General features: G+C 37.7%; 1 protein-coding gene across 2 annotated transcripts in view; it reads left to right on the forward strand.

Moving 5' to 3' along the window:
* LOC131073815 (uncharacterized) overlaps positions 1–21,736 on the forward strand; it is a 141,476-nt gene extending 119,740 nt beyond the window's left edge. For both annotated transcript variants that reach the window (XM_058010331.2, XM_059213075.1), the window contains 2 exons: positions 13,449–13,581; positions 20,407–21,736. In XM_058010331.2, coding sequence (XP_057866314.2) covers positions 13,449–13,581; positions 20,407–21,343 — 1,070 coding nt within the window. In that variant the 3' untranslated portion in view covers positions 21,344–21,736. The remainder of the gene's footprint in view (positions 1–13,448; positions 13,582–20,406) is intronic.
* The last annotated feature ends 1,309 nt before the right edge of the window (positions 21,737–23,045 follow it).

Below are 23,045 nucleotides of genomic sequence, written 5' to 3' on the forward strand. Positions count from 1 at the left end.
ACCTTTGGCTTCAAAATTTGCATTCTTGGCAACCAAAATCCACTCTAAGGCAATTTAAATGACTTCTCGCACCCTTGTCCAAGCTTGACTTTGCTCAAATTTTGGAAGAAAAGATGATTTAAAGGATTTTCGCTCTGGACCCTTTGGAAGGGTCAGGAGCGAAAATCACTTTTAGGCTCAATTCCTTCATCTTTCATGGTTTCTAGCAACTCAAAGTCACTCTTAGGGGTAACTTCTCCTTGATTTTACCTTATCCCACACTTGATCTAGCAAAAAATTTATAGCAAAGAGAGGTTTTGAGAAAATTCGCTCTGGACCCTTTGGAAGGGTCAGGAGTGAAATTCTCATTTTTGACCAAAAATCATCATTTTTTCAACTTGAAACTTCTTTGCAAGGTAGAATTTCATCCTTCATTGCCCTAGGAACAAGGTTTCATGTCCAAGAAAGGTCAAAAAGTAGGCTCATAAGGATTTCGCTCTGGACCCTTTGGAAGGGTCAGGGGCGAAATTTCCTTTCCTGGCTAAAATCCCTTATTTTCATAACTTCCAAACACTCTCAAAGGCTAGATCATGTTCATTCTTCTTCTCATCATGCCTTGGACATCAAGATTTGGCCAAACAAGGAAAGAAATGCCTCTTAGAGAGATTTTCGCTCTGGACCCTTTGGAAGCATCAAGAGCGAAAATCTTGACTTGGGCTAGATTCTTCATTTTTTCAATTCAAAACAACCTCAAGAGGCAAAGACAAGTTATTTCTCTTCCATTCATGCCATAAAAGACCAAGAACTTGACATTCTTCAATGCAAAAATATGAGTTTTTAGGAATTTCGCTCTGGGCCCTTTGGAAGGGTCAGGAGTGAAATTTCCTTTTTTGGTCCAAAATCCTTCATTTTCAATGCTTTCAAACCTTTCAAAGGCAACAAGAATGTCCAACCTTCCTTCGAAGATACCCTGCAAATAAAAAATTAGCCAAACTTAGGAGGAAATGAGCTTTAAGAAGATTTTCGCTTTGAACCCTTTGGAAGGGTCAGGAGCGAAAATCTCATTTCAGGCTAGATTGCTCATTTTTCAAGCTTCAAACCACCTCATAAGGCAAAACTAGATCATTTTCCACATTAGGGACAAGGTTCCTAGTCCATTCAAGGCAACAAACAAGGTTTATGATGAATTTCGCTCTGGACCCTTTGGGAGGGTCAAGAGTGAAATTCTCCTTTAGGCCAAAATCTTGCTCTTCAAAATCAATCCACTCCTTCTCCAGGCAAAAACATATCAATTCATCCTCAAACATGCCTTAGAAACCAACACTTAGCCAAAATTGGGAAGGAAATGTGAGTTACAGAGATTTTCGCTCTGGACCCTTTGGAAGGGTCAGGAGCGAAAATCATGGTTTGAGCTTGGTTCTTGACCTTTTGAACTCCAATTCTCTTTGAGAGGCAAACATAGACCCTTCTTCACGCATTCCCATCAAGATCTTGCCTTTAGCCAAGTAAAAATGAGAGCTTTCAAGAATTTCACTTTGGACCCTTTGGAAGGGTCAGGAGCGAAATTCATCCTCTTGGCTAGTTCCTTAGCTTGGTTCATTTCATTTTCCATCAAACTTGATCAGATCAACTTCCTTCTTTCACTATCAAGACAATTCTCCATCCAATTTGGTCTAGGCAAGGTCCAACTGGGTTTTCGGAGCCAAAGGGAGGCAAGAAAGGGAGATTTCGCTTTGGACCCTTTCGAAGGGTTAGGAGTGAAAATCTCATCCTAGACTAGCTTTCATCATTTCAAAGCCTAAAAACTCTTCTTCAAGGTGAAAAATGTATCAACTTTCTCAATTACGCCTCAAAAGTCAACAATCTTGATCATTTTCTTCCAAAACTCCTTAAATCATCATCTAGTGCATTCATTAATCAATTTCTGAAATTACCTCTTTCATCCCTCTCTGACCACTGACTCTGCTCAATCGACTCAGACCTAGAAGAAAATAGGACTCTAACAAGAAAACCATCAAACTAGACCTACCCTGACCTTAGACCTATTCACCCTCTTCTTCAATCTCACCATCTTGATTCTCCTGAAAGGAAATACTTCATTAAGGCAGACTTAAGGTTCCAGGCAGACAACTAACAACCTTCCAAAACTAGGCTAGACTCAGCTTGAAAGAAACCCTAAAACGAGCTTTTAGAGATTAGCCCTAATCTAGCCAGCCCAGGCAACCACTCACTCACTCAAAACCTAGCAAGCAGAGAGAAAAACCAACTAAGGGAAAGCAAAACCCTAAGAAAAAGAGGGGGTCTCCATTCTGATGGGGCGATGTGTGAAATGGTCACAACATCTAGCGACACCACTAAGAATGTTCGTGAACATCTGAGAATCAATCCATCTTTGAAGAATACTCAGAGAATCTTCCTCAATAAATCAAGGAGTTAAACGACACTGACAAGAAGAGACTTTCATATTGAGACAGAGTACTAAGTCCATAGTTACTCATGTGTGTGCAATGAGTTAATTCCCCTCAACAAGACAATCATGATCTCTAGGTTCCCCTGTGATTAGCTACGTAGTTTGCCTGAACCTCAAAAGCATTCTGGATAGAGCCTCGTTGCCAGTTAGACGTCCATAGTACCGACGAGGTTATCGCCGCAAGCTCACGAACATTGCTCCATTGCCAGCCGGGCGTCCATAGCCTCGATGGAGTTATCCGTATATTCTTGTTAGCCAATTTTGGTATTTCTTTTTATTTCATCCTTTTCTTGATTTTTCTCTTTCGTTTTCTCATTTTTTTCTTTTTTTCTTTTTATTGCCTTTTCATTCCGTCAATTTTTTTGGCTCGTAAGCAGTGAAACTTACTAGGATTTGAGGATTGCGGTGGCGCTGAAACCAGATTTTAGATTTTTCACCAATCACAGCTTAGCTTGAAAACCATAACGACTCGGAGATTATAAGTGTGAAAAGATATAATAACTGAAGGACACTAATATCCGAGTCCAATAAGCCAATCTTACTTCATTGCAAATACAGCCTGACTCAAAATTTTATCAAGAAAAACTTCTTCGTGATTCTAAAAAAGACTTCATGATTGACCAAATGAAACAGACAATCCAGCAGGGAGTCAGAGTGCTTCATCACAAAATCGCCCTTTTCAAATGGATACCCCTCAAAACAAACAAACCAACCCAACCAAGACGCAAAAAACCACCTAAACGAAGACCCAAAACAAAACTAAGGAAAACCCAAAACACACCACACACCAAACCAAACAAACTGAACTGAAAAGAAACTAGGCTAACTATATACAAAGGCAGACCTCCTGAACTTTAGGACTGGAAGTAATGCTTGAGATACCTCCCATTGATAGGTAATGGGACGTCTTCCCCAGTTAAGGTCTTCAATTTGAATGCATTTTCTCCTAGAATCTCAGAGATTTGGTAAGGGCCTTTCCATAGTCTATCAAATTTATCATGCTTTCCCTTCTTTTCATGTGCTTTATCCCAGTATAAGACAAGATCTGAGATCCGGAACGCCTTGACTCTAGCCCGTCTATCGAACCATCTTTTGACAACTCCCTGATGCTTTGCAAAATGTTCCAATGCTTGATCTCTCTTTTCCTCAAGATTCAACAATTGCGTTAATCGAGCTTGGACCACGTCGGTGTCCTCCATGTATTCTTGGATAAACCTTAAGGTTGGGATCCTAAGTTGCATAGGGAATACTGGGTCTTGACCATAAACTATGAAGTAAGGTGAAATCCCTAATGCGTTCTTGGTCCTGATCCGATCTGCCCAAAGGGCAAATCTTAGTTGGGTATGCCATTCTCTTGGACTTCTCTCCAACAATTTCTTGATTACACTGAGTAGGTTTTTGTTTGTCGACTCAGCTAACCCATTACCTTGAGGGTAATAATTGGATGAAAATTTAAGGGTTATACCGTACTCAAAAGCCCAATTTGAAAATCTCAATGATGTGAAAGCCGAGCCATTGTCGCAAACCAATGCATAAGGACAACCAAACCTTGTAATAATGTTTTCCTCAAGGAATTTAATTACGGCCTTAGTAGTGCATACCTTGAGAGCTTGAGCCTCCGACCATCTGGTACAATAGTCAGTAGCAGTGATGATATACCTGTGCTGTGCCGAGGAAGCGGGGTTGATGACACCAATAAAATCCATTCCCCATTTAGCAAATGGTCTTGCTTCAATCACTGGATTGAGTGGCATGGCAGGATTCTTCTCTCTGAAAGCAGCGACTTGGCAAGTGTGACAAGTCTTGACATGAACAAATGTATCCTTGAATAGTGTGGGCCAATAATATCCTGCTCTCAAGATTTGATGAGCTGTGGCCAGGTTAGCACCATGTCCTGTACCAAATTTTGAATGAAAGTGTTCAATTATTTGTTTGGCTTCCTCCTTGCCAACACATCTTAGATATATTCCTTCGTGATTCCTATGATATAGGACAGAACCTTGAAGCATATAGTGTTGACACTTTAACCTCAATGCTCTCTTTTGAGTGGGTGTCATATGAGCAGGGCATTTGTGGTTGAGCAGGTAGGTCACAATTTCCTTGTACCATTCATCTGGGGTGACATCATCCAATTCATAAACTTGTTGGACTAACCCGAGCCCGTCAATTGCTAGTGTCTGAGCTAAAGCCTGCCCTCGAACAAGTTTCATAGGCTAGATTTCAATGTCAAATTCTTGAATAATGGCGACCCACTTGCCTCTTCTCTCTCCTAGTTCATTTTGCATGAGGAGGGTTTTTACGGCTGCATCTGGTACAATTGCATAAATTTTGGCCCTCAAGAGGTAATGTCTAAACTTTTTGATGGCTTTGACCAATGCATAGGCCTGTTTTTCAATATTAGGATATCCGAGTTCCGCATCTTTCAACGGGGTGCTCATGAATGCAATCGGGTTCTCGTTCCTCTCTTCACTCCTTTGTGTGAGGATAGCTGCACAACTATATTCAGAGGCAAATGAATACAGATAGAAAGGTTTCATATAGTCAGGACTGATCAGTACTGGAGCCTTTGCAATTGCTGACTTTATCTCCTCGAATGCTCTTCTCGCCAGTGCCGTCCATTCTATTTTGGCGTCTTTCTTCAACATCTCATTCAATGGTCTGACTATCTGGGCAAACCCTATGATAAATTTTCTGACAAAATTGATTTTGCCAAAGAATGATTTGAGTTCCTTCTTACTGGCTGGCAGGTTAATGGTTGATATAGCTTTCACTCTATCAGGATCAATAGAGATACCCTTTTCTGAAATGACATGTCCTAGCAACTTCCCTTCTGTCACTCCAAATATGCATTTTTTAGGATTAATGGAAACACCATATCTTCTACACCTTTGGAAGACTTTTCTTAAATCATCCATATGATCTTCCCTTTTCCTGGAGAATATTGTGATGTCGTCCATGTATATGATGATGCATTTCCCTATCAAGTCCCTGAAAGCAATATCCATGGCTCTCTGAAAGGTGGCCCCGGCATTGATAAGTCCAAAGGGCATTCTTTTATATGCAAATGTTCCCCACTTGGTAGTGAAAGCGGTCTTCAATCGATCTTCGGATTCAACCAATACTTGATTATAACCTGAATATCCATCTAGAAACGACATCATTTGTGATCCGTTGACAATTTGCAACACTTCGTCCAACAATGGCAGTGGATAATTATCCTTCTCTGAAGCCCGATTGAGATTTCTGAAATCGACACACAATCTGATCTCTTCATTCTTTTTCCTGACAGGAACTAGGTTGGCGACCCACGTCGAATGTCTTACAGGAAAGATGATTTTAGCTGAGAGCAACTTCTTAACCTCTTGATATATTAAGGGTTCTAGTAAAGGATTGACCGGCCTTTGTCTTTGTCTAAAAGGTTTGCTTCCTGGCTTCAAAGGGATTGTATGAGTGATGATTGCAGTATCATAAGTCTTGAGATCTTCATAGCTCCAAGCGATGACATCTGGGAAATCTCTTACATTTTTCAAGATACCATTTCTCTCTTGCGAAGTACAGGTCTTCCCAATGAACACATTCTTAACTTGTCTGTCATCACCAACATTGATTGTGTCACATGCATTTCCCTCCATGCTATGGCTTTTCATCTCTCTCAATTTGTCGGGATCAAAGATTCTTTCTAACTCCACCATTCCTTTTGGAATAGTGTTTGTTTTTAAATTCAAAACTCCTTCTGTATCCAATTCTACTCCTTCCACTTCCTCTTCATCAATGATTTGGGCTAAGAAGACATCCGTGTTGGTCAAGAAATCCAATATGTGCTTGTCGTCTTCAAAGACCTGAAAGTTGGTGATGTTGTCTGGGACTGAAGGCGTTGGGGTCAGCTCTACTGTGAACTTTTTCAATCCTTCCATAGCTAATGGTACCAAAGAGCTGGCGGCTTGTGCAAGAGAATTAGCCACTTGATTCTGATGTCTGTATATGGACTTGATATTGAAGGCATCAAAACTTTCAATGAGATCCCAAACTCGATTCCGGTATCTAGTCAGCCTTTTGTCATGGCACACATACTGCCTTCTGATTTGTCTTATTACTATTTCTGAATCTCCATATACCTGCAATACTTTAGCCTTCTTCTTGATAGCTAGCAATAACCCATGAATCTAGGATTCATATTCAGCCACATTGTTAGTGCATGGGAATTGTAGCCTATGGGCAGCAAGGTAGGTTTCTCCCAACGGACTGATCAATTCAAAGCCAGCTCCAGATCCTTGCTTGGATTTAGATCCATCGAACCTTAATGTCCACATTGGATTCCCTTAGTCTTCTGACTCTTGGACCTCTTGGCTTTCCACTGATGTGTCGGATAGAGTTTCATCTTCTGAAGAACTTTCAACTTCTGGGTCTTCAATTTCTTCTACAATCAATGTCCGTGGGACCCTCTTGTATACTTGTTCTAATGCAGTCTTGCACATAGCACAAGATAATTCTGAATGGACGGCATTATGTATCCTACACCAGTTGGGGAGGAGCAGATCTCGAACAGATGCTAAGTTGCCAAGTTGCATACTCTGTTGCACATTCTTATGGACAAATTTTCTAAAGTTTTCAAACATTCCATCATCATCCTGGTCGGATCCTTGATCACTTTCCACAATAATTTTTGTGGATTCCATCACCTCTTGTTGACTGTCTTTCTCTCGCAGGTTCTGTATCATCAAGACTTCTTCTACTTTAGGTTTGTATGTCCCCAAATCAGTTTCTAAGAATAGGACCTCATTATCTTCTCCATACTTGGTTATCATAAGTCTCAATCTTGGAGTACTGTCGATTTTAATTTGGTTTGGAACTCCTCTCCAGGGTAGCCACATATGTGCAAAGTCCGTTGACACATATCCGTTCAACTTTCGTGACCAATCTCTACTCAGAAGGATACCATATGTGTCAGGTATATCCACAACTGATATGTCTATGAAATTTTGGACTCTTGGGTTTGCTGCTAGCTGCATATGGATATTGTTCAATTCTCCCATGACTGGAACTTCTGGCTTGTCTAACTGAGTGACTTTCCTTCTGGTGGGTGCAGGAGTTATACCTAGCTTCTGACAGACGGCCAAGGGCATCACATTACTAGAAGCTCCTGAATCATATAGACAGTTGTGCAATAGCTTTCCAAAGATTCTGACTGATAGCAGGAATGGGGCTGGCTCATCTTTTCCTTGGCAAAGAATTGAGGAATCCTCATCATGTTCTTGATTCTTTACTTCGTTGATTTTTTTATTGTCATTCTTTTCTAAGGTTTCTTCTTTTGAATTTTCCGTTTTCTTTGAAGGTTTCCCTTTCTTTATTACATCTTTCTTAGTAACAACCCACTTTTCGGGAAGGACTTGGCTTGAAGTGAGACTCTCTTTGACGGTGGGTTGGACTTTCTTAACGTCACCTCTTTTAAGTAACATTTTCCTTCTAACATATCCTCCTTTTTGGCTGGGAAGGCAATGGTCTGGACCATACACTCGTCTTCTTCAGACTGCTGCTTGCTGTTAGCTTCATCTTGAATTACATTGACGGTGGCTTGAACATTGTTGGCTGCTTCTTTGGATGTATTCTGACTATTTGGCCTTACTGTGTTTGAATCATTCAGGCTATTAATCACAGCATCTTTAATCTTTGACACTTTCAACAACTCATAAAGCGGCAGGCTAATCTTAACCTTCTTGAGTTCTTCCAATACCAACATAGCCAGTCTTTTCATTTCATCTCTTGGGGGAGGAGGAACATTCCTTTGTCTGTACTCTTGTGCATTTTGTGGATAATCCGGAGTATTGCTAGCCTTTGGATCTGGAGGAGTAGAGAAATTGTTTGGAGAGATGGATGTTGTCAGAGGTTCTTGATTTCTCTGATTTCTTTGGTATACTTTCGGGCCTACGCCTCCTGAGGACTGGTGGAATACTTCTTTTATCCCTTCAACCAAGACACTATTATTCAAAGGTGGGAAATAATATTTTGAGTCTTCAACAGGTTCATTTGCTGATGCAGGTGGAAACTGGGAACCAAGAGGTACCATCGGTCCATTAGCTGATGCTGGCGGAAATCTTCCATTCTGGACCTGGTCGACCTCTCCTTTTGGTAAATGTTTGTAACTTTCCACAACCATGGCTTGGTCACATCGAGTGGTCGGGACCATTTCATATCCTGTTGTAGAAGGGTTTTCAGGTGCATCATTGCTACGCATCTCCTGCTGGAATATGTCAGCTGCAATCTTGAATTCAGGACACTACAATTCAGAATGTTGATTTGTACTGTGGAGTCTACACCAGCTGGATAAGGCCGCCTCTACTAGAAACACTTTACTGGTAGGATGATTTTCCTGATTTTGTGAACTTGATGGGTTGTCTAGTGGCGTCACCACGTTTCCATTATTAGGAGTTGTATTCCATGTTCTCCTTTGAAAGCCTTGATTGTTGTTTCCCTGATAGTTGTTTCTGAAACCTTGATTATTATTTCCTTGAAAATTTTGATTGTTCGCTTGTTGTCCTTGGTTAATTCTTTGCATGCTTTGCAATTGATTATTTTGATTCCTCAAATGGGTCACCTTAGTTGACAGCTTCTTGACTTGTTCAATCAATTCTTTCATTTCGTCTTTTTCTTCCTATGTTCTTGAAGAGTTTGTTGCATTTTGCAGGTACACAGGTTGTGTTGGTGGGGCTTGTGAAAGTGCAACTCCAGGATGAAGTACCAACTAGTTTGACGGCTGCATATTAGGATATGTTGCTTGGGGAATAGGATTCATGACTGGGGTCTGATTGGCCAATGCTAGACTAACTGCTTGAATTTGGTTCGGTGTTGCAGTAGGTCCCATATGAAGTAGTGGCCCAGTAATATTCTGCCCCATGTGCTTATTGACCTCAATAGCTTTTGCATATGCTGCGTTTAGATCATTCGGGATAGGATAAGTTCTCACGAACATGGCAGTGAGATGATCTAAGGCTCCATAATAAATCTCTCTTGGGTCAGCAATGAGATATGGATGTCGCAACATCGTGTAAGCCCTGTGGAACCTGTTATTGAAAGAAGTGATAGGCTCATGTTCTCTCCTTCGAATCTCAACAAATTGTCTATACAACTCAGCTGGTGTGGTTGGGATACCAAACTTTGCAATAAATGTATCCTTCATTGCATCCCATGTCCTGATTGACCCTGTTGGTAAGTGAATGAACCAGAAGTATGCTTCTTCTCCTAACGAGTAGGGAAAGAGCCTACATGCTACATCTTCGTATTCAACTCGCCTGTTGCGAAGATCTTCAAACATCTTGATATGATCCTCCGCGGTACGATTAAAATCACTGGCATTGAATTTAGGACAGAAGTTCTCAGGATTCTTAGGCATATCATGATAAATTGCAAATTCTAATGGTGATGGATTATCGATCATCCATGTAGCATCGTTGAGTGCATGAGCAGGAGGAGGAGGAGGAGGAGCATTGTGAGCCATCGTGCTTCCCGAAGGTTGGAAACTTGATTGAGAACTTGATGAACCAACCTGGCTTGCTGGTTGAGAAATTGCCTGGATACTTGCTTGAATTGCTGCTTGTACTTGTTCTTGAAGAGATGGAGCTTGTAATGACTTAGAAGTGCCTTCTAATCTTGGTTCAGATTCCCTTGGAGTATCTTCTCTTTTGGCCCGCTTCGACCTTGAAGTGAACTGAAGTTCAGTCAGATTTTTGGTGCCTGGTGTAGACCTTAATATTCTTTGCTTTTTTTCAGGCAAGAAAGAACCAATACGATCCAGCATGAAGATCTGGTTTCCGGAGATTACTGCAGGTTCCTTTGGTTACGAAGTTCTCGGGCGGCGGCTCTTTGGCGTTCTTTAGCTCTGTCTGCTTCTTGTTCCAAAATAATTCTAACTCTAGTATACTCAACTTCACTTCTCTTTAAGTTCCACGCTAGGTCATTCAACCCTGAAATAATGTCCTCTTGAATGTTGCCTATTTCCAAATTAGGTTGCACTACCTCGTTCAATCCTCTATGTGGCAACACCATTGTGATATATGCTCATGCAAATTTTTTTTATTTATTTTTTTCTAATTTTCTGGATAGTACTGTTCCTCTTGATAATCAAACTTCGTATAAGAAAGTAGGTGCCCTCCTTCTAGCGCCAATTCTGTTGATGTGTATTTTGTACACGACCAAACATAGAATAAAATACCCAGAGGTATCTTATCCTCTCTTGAAGTCCTTCCAATTGATCCTTTTTTGCGATATCTTCAGCATTCGGAGACTTTACTCAAGAGAGGATAAGATACCTCTGGGTATTTTATTTTGTGTTTGGTCATGTACAAAATACACATCAACAGAATCCGAGGATGGTTTTCTCTAGCTTTATCATTTGTTTAGGATTTGTCCTCGACTCGAAAGGGAATCATCCATTGTGTCTTGATACTGAATTTTACAATTACGATATCTTTCACATATAATTAATTGCTCTAAGTCATTGCAATTTCTTAGGAGAAGTCATAACTAGTGAAGAATCTTAAATCCTACTTCAGTGCCATTGTAATTCTCAAATCCATTATGAGCTTCACTGCTTATGAGCCAAAATGTAGAATATGAGAAAAAGAAAGCAGTATCAAAAGAAAAGAAAAAATAAAAGAGAAAAAAGTGAAATGAAAAGAAATATCAAAATATTTGGCGTTGGGAATTTGCGAATAACTCCATTGGGGCTATGGATGCTTGGTTGGTAATGGAGCTATGTTCGTGGGAATTACAACTATAACCTTGTTTGGGCTATGGTCACCTAACTAGCAGTGAGGCAATATCCAGGTTGTTTTTGAAGTTAGGACTACTCACATAGCTTGCTGCGATGGATTCTAGGAGTTTCAATGGTCTTATGAGATGGAATAAGCGCATTTTCACACACTTGGATAATCAAAGATGACGCATCCTGATCCAATTTGTGATTTTTCTTCCCTTTTGAGTATGTTTCCTAGTCACTTGATAGGTTGGAAGGAATTATCTGGATATTCTAGGTGCGGAATGGGTCTTTATCCTTGAAATGTTTAGTAACATTCTTTCAAATTGGCGCTAGTGTTGTGTTGTAAACACACGTCCCATTGCAAATGGGGACCCCTCTTTTTTTTAGCTTGTTGGCCTAGTTATCCTTGTCAGTCTGGGAAAAGTGTATTGATCAATACTTGAAATGAGTTAGAGTGCAAGGTTTGTCCTTGAAGGGTGTGATAAAGTCAGGTCCGAGTCCAAAATCCATGAGATATTCAAGATTGGGAATTGAGGGCAAAATTGTGAGAGGCTTTACAAAATGTTGTCAAAGATGTCAAAAAATGCTGTCAAGATAAGTTGTCAAGAGTGAAAAATTTTATACGTAGAAGAGCACCACCTTTTATGATTTTTCTATTTTAGAACTAAAAATAGGTGTTAAAAAATTCTGCATGGCAGACTTAGTTTAGCAGCGTTAGTGCCTAATTTGATAAGCATGGACTTTTATGCTGGTATTGCTATTAAATTGTGCCTAGAGGAGTTATTGAGTGCCACTTGCTTAATTTTAAATATCTTATAGTCCTGGGACAATTTCATAAAAGGATTTGCCATGTCTGAGGCACGGTTTTATGTTGGCAATGCCACTTAACTTGTGCACTGACCTATTCACTTTGAAATGCTTCTTCATTGGGTGCGAATCACTTAATGATTTGTCAATGCTAAGGTGTGTTTTCATATTGGCCATGCCACTCAGTTTGTGCATTATCTTTTTTTTTAGGCATGGATCACTTATACAAATGTCACTATGAGGATAAACAACAATTTTTTTTCCTTGGCAATCCCCAAATGAAAAAGTGTCACTTTCACCACTTAAATTAATTCATTTTCAAAGTTCCTTCACTTATGTCCGGAGCATGTCTTGGGTGTGGTTTTATGCTGGAATTGCCATTCATTTTGTGCGCCTTTTTTTTAATCACATTAGCCTTTAAACCTTAGGCAGAGTTTCATCAATATTTTTCCACATTGCTCAGTTTGCTGGTAGAATTTTGTGTTCGTGTTGCAACTCTAAAAGTGTGCTTGCTGGACTGAATCTCTTTTCCTTCACTTGCCAGGTGCAATTCACTTAAATGATTGCCAATTTTGAGTATGTTCTTCTGAATTTTCCGAGTGCAGATCTGTGATGGTTTTGCCACCTTTATAATGCACTGAAGGAGTTTTTTAGTGACAGTGCCATTATAAAAGTGTCTTGTGTAGTTCTTTAACCATTTTCCAATCTAGTTCTTTTCAACCCCAAGTTTCAGCCACCATCAGATGAACTTCATCATCGTTTACTTGACACAAAAACATTGATAAATTGATGACAAAAATGAACGTCAAGTAGTACAAAAATCAATTTTCGGATGGGTACAATAGACATTTGAGGATATTGGATTTTCATGACCCATAACATGAGATATCACCATTGGGGTGATTTTGTAGCTCATAGAAGGTGACATTACTAGCTTTTAAATTTGCAGTTTTTAGAAATCTTGCATACATAGTTCACATTTTTTAATGATCATTTTCTGATTATTGGACACATATTGAAAGGGTTTTATATAGTTTTGTGGTATATAGAGTTTTATGAATGATTCTTGCCTCATTTTAGTTGCGAAGAATGTATTCAATAGACTTTGGAGCTCATGGAATTATGTTAGGAATTATTTTAAAGAATAATAAGGTAATATTAAAATATACTCAGATAGTGGAATTTAAAATTTCACAGACGATCATTTGTTCCTGCCATGAAAGGAATTGTAAAGTTATATTTAATATATTTCTTTATTTTACATCAATGAAATTGAGTTGGGTGCTTAGTTTGTCATTCCATGTTTTGTTCATCCTTTTTCTGTCTTTTCTATTTGTAAATCAAACAAAATGAAGACATGCTTGCATTTCACTTTAGTACTTTCATTTTTAATTCCAACAGACTTATATTGTTCATTGATTTGCTTTGCCTATTTTGTAGAGGAGTTATCATGGATTGATGAGTTTTTCAAAGATTATGTGGATTTATTCCGGTTTTTCCATCCAAATGCAAGAGATGTCTTTTCAGTTTGGAATGCACGGAAAGAGGCAAGAATACACAATGAAGGACTTAGGTTTGTAGTTTCCATATTCCTATTGAAATTTGAAACTAATTCAGTTGACTATATTATGTGTATGTTGCCATAAGTAAAGTCAAGCAGAATTTCAGAATGTCTTGAACATTAGCCTTGGGGTAGGAAATAAATGTTTGTTAGTCACTTTTTCATTCTTTTCCTACCAAGAGATTTATCAAATATAAGATAGCTACAACCTCTATTATCATCAAAAGAAAGAAAGAAGTGTCATTCAAAATCTATTGGATCAATTTCTTAATAGAGAATATTCTGAGTCTAAATTGAAGGTTTGAGGACTTTATGTTATTTGTAGGTGTTGTACCCATACAAAAAATTTCTTATGATGACAAATTTCAAGTTAAAGCCCTATGTTTCAATCAATCTATAGTCATTTTAAAATTGTCTTGTTCTTCAATGTTCGTTATCTTGTTTTTGATATTGGAGGGATAATAAATGTAAGTTTTTAGATTATGCACTAAGTCAAAGGATAAAGATAAGTCAATGACAGAGATACGCCAATGAGAGGATTAGTGTTGTTTACTCTTTATTCTGATAAACTAATATTTGAAATCATGAACTGTAATGTCTTGAACATAATATTTTTGCTTTTTGCAATTCACAATGGACAATGTATGCAATATTAATTCCTTTGATCATTAAGATCTTGATGTGGGCAAGGTGTGGCCAAGGTGAGAGCATACGGTGAAAGGGGTTAGATTGATCATTAAATAAAATTGCTTATTGGTGACAAGTCACACAATTCAATATAGGAACTGATACAAAAAGTTGGAAGTAATGTAATACTTTCTGGTAGAAAACCTTCTAGATAAAATACAAATACTGAATCTTGAGAACCGCACAATCTATCGTTAAAAATAATAATTCTAGAAAGTAAATGAATTTGTAGTGTCGTGTCGACATATCCATCCAGACTTACAAGACAGTAATCAACTTCAAAACATAATATTTCTGTCCGTAAATCAAATAGAAATTTACTATAATAAATATTATTTTATTCATTTGAAGCATTCATTTTTATCTTTAGAAATATCATTGAAATAATCATCATAAAATTATCAGTATCTTGGATTCAAAAAATCAATTGTACCCAAGTTGCAGCCTTCCCTAAATGGTATGGCTGGCTGGGTATTAATCAATCAGTAACCTTTAAAGGATGTGCTCCCCCTTATTTATGTTAAAACAACCAACTTTTAGAATTATTTTCATTTGAATAAGAATCCCTGCTGCCTAGTTTCTATGGCAGCCTTAAACAAAACAAATAATACTCAAATAAGAGGCTGCTAGAAAACATTATATGAAAGAGGTTTGGCAACCCTCATCAGCCTAATATATATATATAATTCAAAAAATTCAGTCCCTTTCATCATTAATAACCATAGTAGCAAAAATCGTTTAGGGAAAAAATTGGCAAACCAACAGTATAAGAATTTTTGAAAAAATTGGCAAAAAATGGGCAAAAAATTGGATTTAAAAAAATACATTAAAATTTTTTAGAAAAAGAGTCAAAAACTTGTTTTTTAAATAACTTCAGGGCATTTCCATAGCATAGAGATATAAAGAGCAAATAAAACAGACTTTAACCTGTGAATTGTAGAAAATAATTTTTTGTTGTTTATATTCATATTACTGATTACATAGGCAAATAATCAGTTAACTTTTTAAGAGGCCAGTCGCCAAATACATCAAATAGTTGTCTAAGTCAGATCAAATATTAACCAAGTCTATGAAGTAACAGAGATCAAAAGTTAACAAACAAATAGTAAAAGTGAAAGCCATTTTGAAGTGATCCAAGAATTTCATTGTGATTTGAGGCAAGGAGTTTTGTAGGGTTAATTCAATATTTTAGAAAGCTTATCAAATCATATTGCACAATTGCAATGCTTTATATCATAGTAACAAAAATCATTTGGGGAAAAAATCGGCAAACCAAAAGTATAAGATTTTTTGAAAAAATGGGTAGGAAATTGGATTTTAAAAAATCATAAAAATTTGTAGAAAAATAGACACAAACTACTTTGTTTTTTAAAACTTAAGGGCATTTCCATAGCATAGAGATATAGAGAGTAAATAAAATAGAGTTTAACCCATGAATTATAGAAAATAGATTTAAAGATTTTGTTGTTTATATTCATATTGTTGATTACATGGGCAAATATTCATTTAACTTTTTAAAAGGGCAGTCACCAAATACACCAAATAGTTGTGTAAGTCTGAGATCAAAGATTAGCTAAGTCTATAAGTAGCTAAGATCAATCAGATTGAGATCTAGTTATTGTTAGGAATTTAGTAAAAGTGGAAGCCATTTTGAAGTGATCCAAGACTTTCATTGTGATTGAGGCAAGGAGTTTTCTAGGGGTATTAGCTAAGTCTATGAAGTAGCTAAGATCAAAATTTATCAGACAGAGATCCAACTATTGTTAGGAATTTAGTAAAATCGGAAGCCATTTTGAAGTGATCCAAGACTTTCATTGTGATTGGGACAAGGAGTTTAACCCATGAATTGTAGAAAATAGTTTTTTGTTGTTTATATTCATATTGCTGATTACATAGGCAAATATTCATTTAACGTTTTAAAAGGGCAGTCACCAAATACACTAAATAGTTGTCTAAGTCTGAGATCAAAGATTAGTTAAGTCTATGAAGTAGCTGAGATCAAAATTTATTAGACATATGGAAATGTCACTTATACTTAAATGTTATATTCCATTAAATGATCCTCCGGGGAGATCTGGGCAAACTTGCCCAAGTGCCCAAGCTCGCACTTCTTGAGGAAACGTTTAAAATCGCCCAAAATGCCCAATTTCGGACCCTGGGGCCAAAGTGTGAAAAAGTTCAAAAGTTGCGAAAATGCCCCAGAGGTCCGAAAATCACTTAAGTTGTCCAATTTCGGACCCTGGGCCAAAAAGTGAAAAAGTTGATAAAACTGGCAGGAGGTCCGAAAAAGTGAAATGTTGCAAATGTGCCTTCAGGTCCGAATTTCACTTAAAGCACCAATTTCGGACCCTAGGGCCGAAATTCGAAGTTTCTTCTAAATTTCCAAACGCGTTTTTAGGTTCGAAATGTGAAAACACGATTTTGCGAAATATGTTACAAGGTCCGAAAACCACTTAAGCGCCCTCATTTTCGGACCCTCGGAGGTAAATAGAAAGTGCGTCGAGTTTAGGAAACACAAAAAAAAAAAACGCGTTTTAGATCCGAAATTTACCAAAAGCGCTTCAAGCCCCGAAAATCGTTTAAAGTGTCCATTTTCGGATCATGGGGCGAAATCGAAAAAAAGGTATGAAGGTGCGAAATCCTACAAAGCTCCTCCAGATCCGAAGTTTGCCTTGGACACCCATTTTCGGACCCCAGCCCCGAAATTTTAAAACTCAGAAATTTGTAAAACGCCTTCAAACTCCAATTTTGTAAACATGTTTAGGTCCGAAGTTCACTTATTTTGCAAAAGGTGGTTTAGCTCCGAAAATGAGAGTTCACCAAAAACGTGAAGTCCCATTTTCGGACCCTAGGGGCGAAATGTTTGAAAATCGCGATTTGCGAAATATATGTAAGCTCCGAAATTTGCAAAAGGATGGCAAGGTCCGAAATTCGCCTTAAGTCCTCAGACTTCGGACCCATGAGCCAAAAGTGAAAGGTTTTGAAAATTCAAAAGTTCAAATGCTCCAAATTTGCAAAAACGCCAAAGGGTCCGAAATTTTTTGCAAATTTCAAAAGGTGCCCTCCGTTCTCCGAAATTTACCAGAAAAGCATGAGAGTTAGAGTTTTAGAATCTGCAGAAGCTCTTCAAACCTCCAGAATCGCACCATAAACCCATTTAAAACGTCCAAAACTCCAAAGGTAAAATCACGCAGAAGTAACAGACCAAGGATCAGATTTCACAATCGAAGAGAAAAGAGAAGCATTTTCAAGATACATCCCGCAAAGAGCTTCTCAAGCCAGACGTCTTAACTAAATTTAATGTTTGTTAAAATTAAATTATTTAATTTTTTCAAATTAATTTAATGAAATGAAGTTGGTTGATCGCAGGACGTCATCGAAGAACCAGGAGAAAGACCTGAAAATGCAAATCAAGGAAGGATCGCAATTCAAGGCCAGGCGCTGAAGATTGAAAAAGAAAGATACAAGGGCGCAAGAGCAACCGAGCATTGGGACCCGTGCCGTTGAACATAGATGAAGTCCACTGGCGAAATTGGAGGCAAAAAGCAAAAGAACACTCTGAATGCTGCAAGTTTATGCATTCTCAAAGAAGCACACAGCTGGATTTAAGTCCAGAAATTCAGTTTTAAGGCTGAAATTGCTTTATTGTAAAACTGCCTATGGGTCCCGTGCAAGATATTTTTGTGGATAACTATTCCCAACCACCAAGAAGATTGGATAGACCTGAATTAAAGCCAAATAGTGGTAGGTAGTTGAGATAGTTGCTGGTTGGATAACTGAGAATTAATTAGGCATGGGTCAAGGCTGCCAGCTTCTGGAAGACAGATCAGGACCCTTGGATGCAGTCCATCCTGGCCTTTGATTCAAAATTGTAATATCTATAAAAGGCAGAGGCCTTTCTTCTGTAAAGGTTAGATTGTTAGATTGTTAGAGATTGTTAGATTGTTAGAGATTGAGAGATTGTTAGATTGTTAGAAATTGCTAGATAGTTAGATTTTAGAGTTAGAATAGGTTAGATCTTAGCAGTAGCATAGAGATGCTGCAGAAATTGTTGTAATAGGCAGATGAGATCAATATATCAACATTGATTTGGTGTTTATTGTCTTGTTTTCATCCTGTTTGCATGGTTTCCTTCAGCATTTTAGATAGATCTTTCTATTTTGGGTGTGCAGGTATTTGATAGATTCAGGCTCATACCACTGAGGATATGCTGATTGTGTATCCTTTTGTGTGGTTAACCTGAGCCTTCGATTGTGCTTAGTTCAATTGCAGGTGTCCGTCTGAGCTGCGCCAAAATTGGGTGCTTAGCCGTGTGTCTCCAATCTGAAAATCTTCCAAGTTCCTTTGAAGATTGCACCATTCCTGCAAGGTTGTGAGCCATTCTGGCCAAGCAGGAATTGGTTATGTTGAATCTGTCTACCCGCATACCCGTGTTGTTAGTTTTAGATCTCCTAAACCTTTCCTTTTTCTCTTTATTGCGTAATTCGAGAATCACAGCAGACTAGCTTGTTGCAAATCATAAGTCCCCTTGTGTTTCCATCATAAACACATCAAGCCACTGAGAGATCCCGCAGTCAAGACCTGACAAAAGAAACCTTGAGGTAGTCTCCTTTGATCAAACTTAGAAAACAGCATTAGAGACTTCCTTATCTCAAGAGAGAGTAGGATAATCAGTCGGCTATTCTATTCTGCGTTGGCCGTATGAAGTTTGCAGCAATGCGATTTCAAACACGTCAACAGTGAGGTAGCCACCAAGGTTCAAACCCCTTGTTGGGTCGTTGGGCTCGTGGGCTTTCTACCTTTGTTGGGTCGTTGGGCTCGTGGGTTTGAACGAGTGTGGGGAATGATGAACCCCCCGAAAATGGACAAAATATCAAACTTTTTCGACATTGATTCCACATTGACTCTGATTTTGTCTTAGAACAACCCTATTTCTAAGCAATTCTGTAATTTCACGTGTTTTTTAGGGTTTTGCAAGTTTTTACAATGATTTTTTCACTTTTTTGTCATTTTTGGGGTTTTTAACATGATTTTAATGTGATTTAAATGCAAAAAAATATTTGAAAATTGGGTCAACGCTTGGTCAACGATTTTTTCTTGAATCAGGATTTTTTCGGGGAATAAATCGATTAGCTCCAGGATTCAGGATTAATCGGGTATAATCGCGATTTTTTGCAAACTATTGCTTCATTGGTAATAACAACCGTACAAGCCTATGAGGCGTGGTTGGGATAATGGAAAGGTATTACTAACCTTGAAATGGCCAAAAGTAATATTCAAAGCCATGTTACTAGGTACAGTTTGTGAAGCTTGGGTCCTAGTACGGGGATGGTTTGGGTATGGGTATGGTGCAGGTACGACTTGGTACTTCCTGGGTGCTTGGGTTTGTTGTGTGTCCATGGCAAACCCGGGCACCCAGGAAGTACCCAAGTGAATATACCAAAATATGTGCATGCATATGACATAAAATATGTAGTACTTTTAATATACCAATCGAATCTTTGTATGAACACTTTAAATATTTAGAAGCAAAATATGAAGTACGTAGGACTATGTATGATGCTTCCGACGAAGAAAATATGAATATTAAATGTCGACTGTTATTTGAATTTTCATTGTGTAATGACATTTTGAGACTTGAGTATTTTCACTTTTGCAAATTATGAGGTATCACTGTGAGCTTAAATTTTTTTTGTTGAGGTTCATATCTGCACCCCCTAGATGTGAACTTGATAACTGGATCAAATTTCCTCCAAACTTGATCATGCCATTATACATTGGACTTTCTTTTAAATTAGTTGTGTTTTCCGGTTTCCCCTTCATAGTGTTGGAACTTGGAAATCTATAAAAGACATTGCTGCTATGATCAGTGTTCTCTTATCAGCATATAATTTAATTAGTATTACACAAGTCTTGGTTGTAAATTGATATTGTAAAATTACATACAATTCTGTGGTTTCCATACTGATTACTGCTGTGATAGGAATTTCATTCCATTCATGATGGCTTTATCTCCAAGCAAACAAATTAGAACAACTAGTTAATATCATTTTACTGCATTATTTCTTTTTTAATCACAGAGAATCGTTTTCAAATCATTTGTTTATGAATTCTCAAATATTTTTTAACAGTCAGATTTTTCTCCTGTAGGATTGACTATGCTGCATGCAGTAGAGGATTTTTGGATCAGGTAATAGATGTGGAGATTGTGAAGATGGTGCCTAAGAGTTGGAGTGACCATGCTGCTATAGTGCTTACTTTGAAAGAACAACCATCTTTACCTGTACACCCTATACCTGCTCTTAGCTCCCGGAGAATGAAAAGGTTCAAAGAGGATACCGGGCAGACAAAGCTTACTGCTCTTTTTGGTGGGCGTTCACTGAAGTCGATGTCACCTAACCAGAAGGAAGTTGTGTCTAAGGAAAATCAAAACTGCCAATCCTTAAAAAGCAAAAATAACACATGGGAAAGGGATGTAGACTGCAGAGAAGGACATATTGAAAGCTCAAATGAAGTATCAAACAAAAGCATAAAAGACAATCTTGATGTAAATAACTTGTGTGGCTCAAAGGAAACAAGTCCTCCACATTTATCTACATTATTTACAAATGAGAACCTCTCTGTAGATGTAAACAATGTATCAGAGACACATCTGGATCAGTCAATTGATTCTGAACTTGTGGAGAAATTTGATAAAGAGCATACAATGGGATCTCAGTTAACACATGCTTTATCACAGAAATCCATATTCTTGGACACTGATGAAGTGTTCATAAGTGAAAACGAAAACAATCAGTTAATTGAATCAGAACAGCTTATCGCTAATATTATCCCAGCCTCATTAGATCACACAGACAGCTCATCAATTGGGGAGGCATGTGATGAGATGAACAGAAAATTCAACAGACTTGCTGAAGCTAAAATTCCTACAGAAACTAATGTTCCAAAGAACACCTTGAGAGAGCCATCAGCTTCAACTCAACAGAAATCCCAGGTTTCAAAGAAACGCAAACCAGCAGAAATTTTAGCAGGACATACTGTTAAGCAAAAGGGACTCAAGAGTTATTTCAAAATACAGAATGGTTAATCCACATTAAGTTGCATTTTGAATTGAATATGCCTCTGCTTTGCATCTTGGCTTGTGTGGCTTTATGAGAAGGCAGGCAGCTTAAGGTCTTGCCAGATATGCGAGGGAGTGTAATTAACAGAGGTCCGAATGTCTGATGATGCTTAAATGTCAATAAAATGTGTAAGAAAATCATTTCTCAAGCCTATTCCATAAAAAGCTCGAAGTTTTGGGTACTTATCTATAGAAATATTATTTTTGACATGCCCATTGCAAGCTCTAGTTAACTAAGCAATTTTGAGCTGATTTAAAAATTACAACTTATTTTTTGTGAATGGGGAATTTATGTATAAATTTTACTTGGCTTATCAAAGCCGTTAATCCTCAGATTCATTTTGTGATTGATATTTTTCACTCTAGCATGCAAATGTCAAACAAGAGTCCTTGTAGATATTATGGATAGGAACTCAGGACTCAAGTTCAGTGCTGGACTATTACCTGTCTGTTGAATGAAGGACTTATATACCACAAATTGCACATAAATTATAGATTAGAAAACACAGGTCATTATTGAGCTATAGACTTGAAATACAATGGCTAGTTTATGAAAAGTCACTTTCCCAACACATCCTATATAATGTTGTTTTTCTATTCCTAAATTCTATAAATTCTACATTGCATGTTCACTAAGATAAATGATACAACAAATACAATTATTTTTGAAAGCATCCTGCTCCCATTGTAGACACACACACATTGACAAACATATGTGTGTGCCTACATAATAGGTTTCTGTGTAATGGTAAAGAGATGCCTTTGAAACACAGATTTCAAAAGCATCCCTTTGCCACTACACCGCAACCTATTATGTACAGACCTAAATACACAGTTTATAGTTCATAAATCCAATTCTCTAGATATGAATCAACTTATGCATTAGAGATAACAGGAAAATCATTCTGTCTATAATTTAGACGTACATATCCTTTTTTTTTTTGTAAAGACAAGATTATTAACTATTCATTCAATAGAATATCCAATTAACAATCAAATATTCAAATAATAGAATTGAAATGATCACTACCAAAATCTACTTCAATTTTCAATATTAGAACAATTGATATATTAATCAATCAATAGGTTAGGTTCACTTCAAATATTTATGTATGCATGTATGGTTGTGCATAAATATTGGATTGTGTAATGGCAAAGGGATGCTTTCAAAAGTGATTAACCAAGATTCAAATCCCACTTCATGATAAGTTGACTTACCACTCAATGAACACCATGTTAATGGGGTGCTTTGATATTATGATTATTAAATTGTGGACACATTGAAATGCTCAAATGCCTATCCTTTAAGTGCCATATTTGAATTAGGAATCACTAATGTCCTTGGCAACCCTTACAAAAAAGTGCCAAACCAAAACAGCTGAAATTCAGAAAGGAACCAATCCCTCTAAAGGTTGAACAAATTGAGCTTAGTTAATAAACATGAATACTTTCTTATCCCAACAATCCCTGAAGCCAACTATTGCATTTGCCACACCATTACCTCACACCACCCTAGTTGCATACATAGATGATTTGTTAAGGTCATCTTCCTATACAAAGTGTTTATGGTGTACCCTATCCTTTTGAAAGTGAAATTGGAATATCCATCTTTTTGGCTGCCTTCCTCATAGCATCATCGATTAGAGAAGTAAGGTGAATAGGTTGGAAA

Source organism: Cryptomeria japonica, chromosome 2 (assembly GCF_030272615.1).
Source record: "Cryptomeria japonica chromosome 2, Sugi_1.0, whole genome shotgun sequence".
Classification (NCBI taxonomy): Eukaryota; Viridiplantae; Streptophyta; class Pinopsida; order Cupressales; family Cupressaceae; genus Cryptomeria; species Cryptomeria japonica.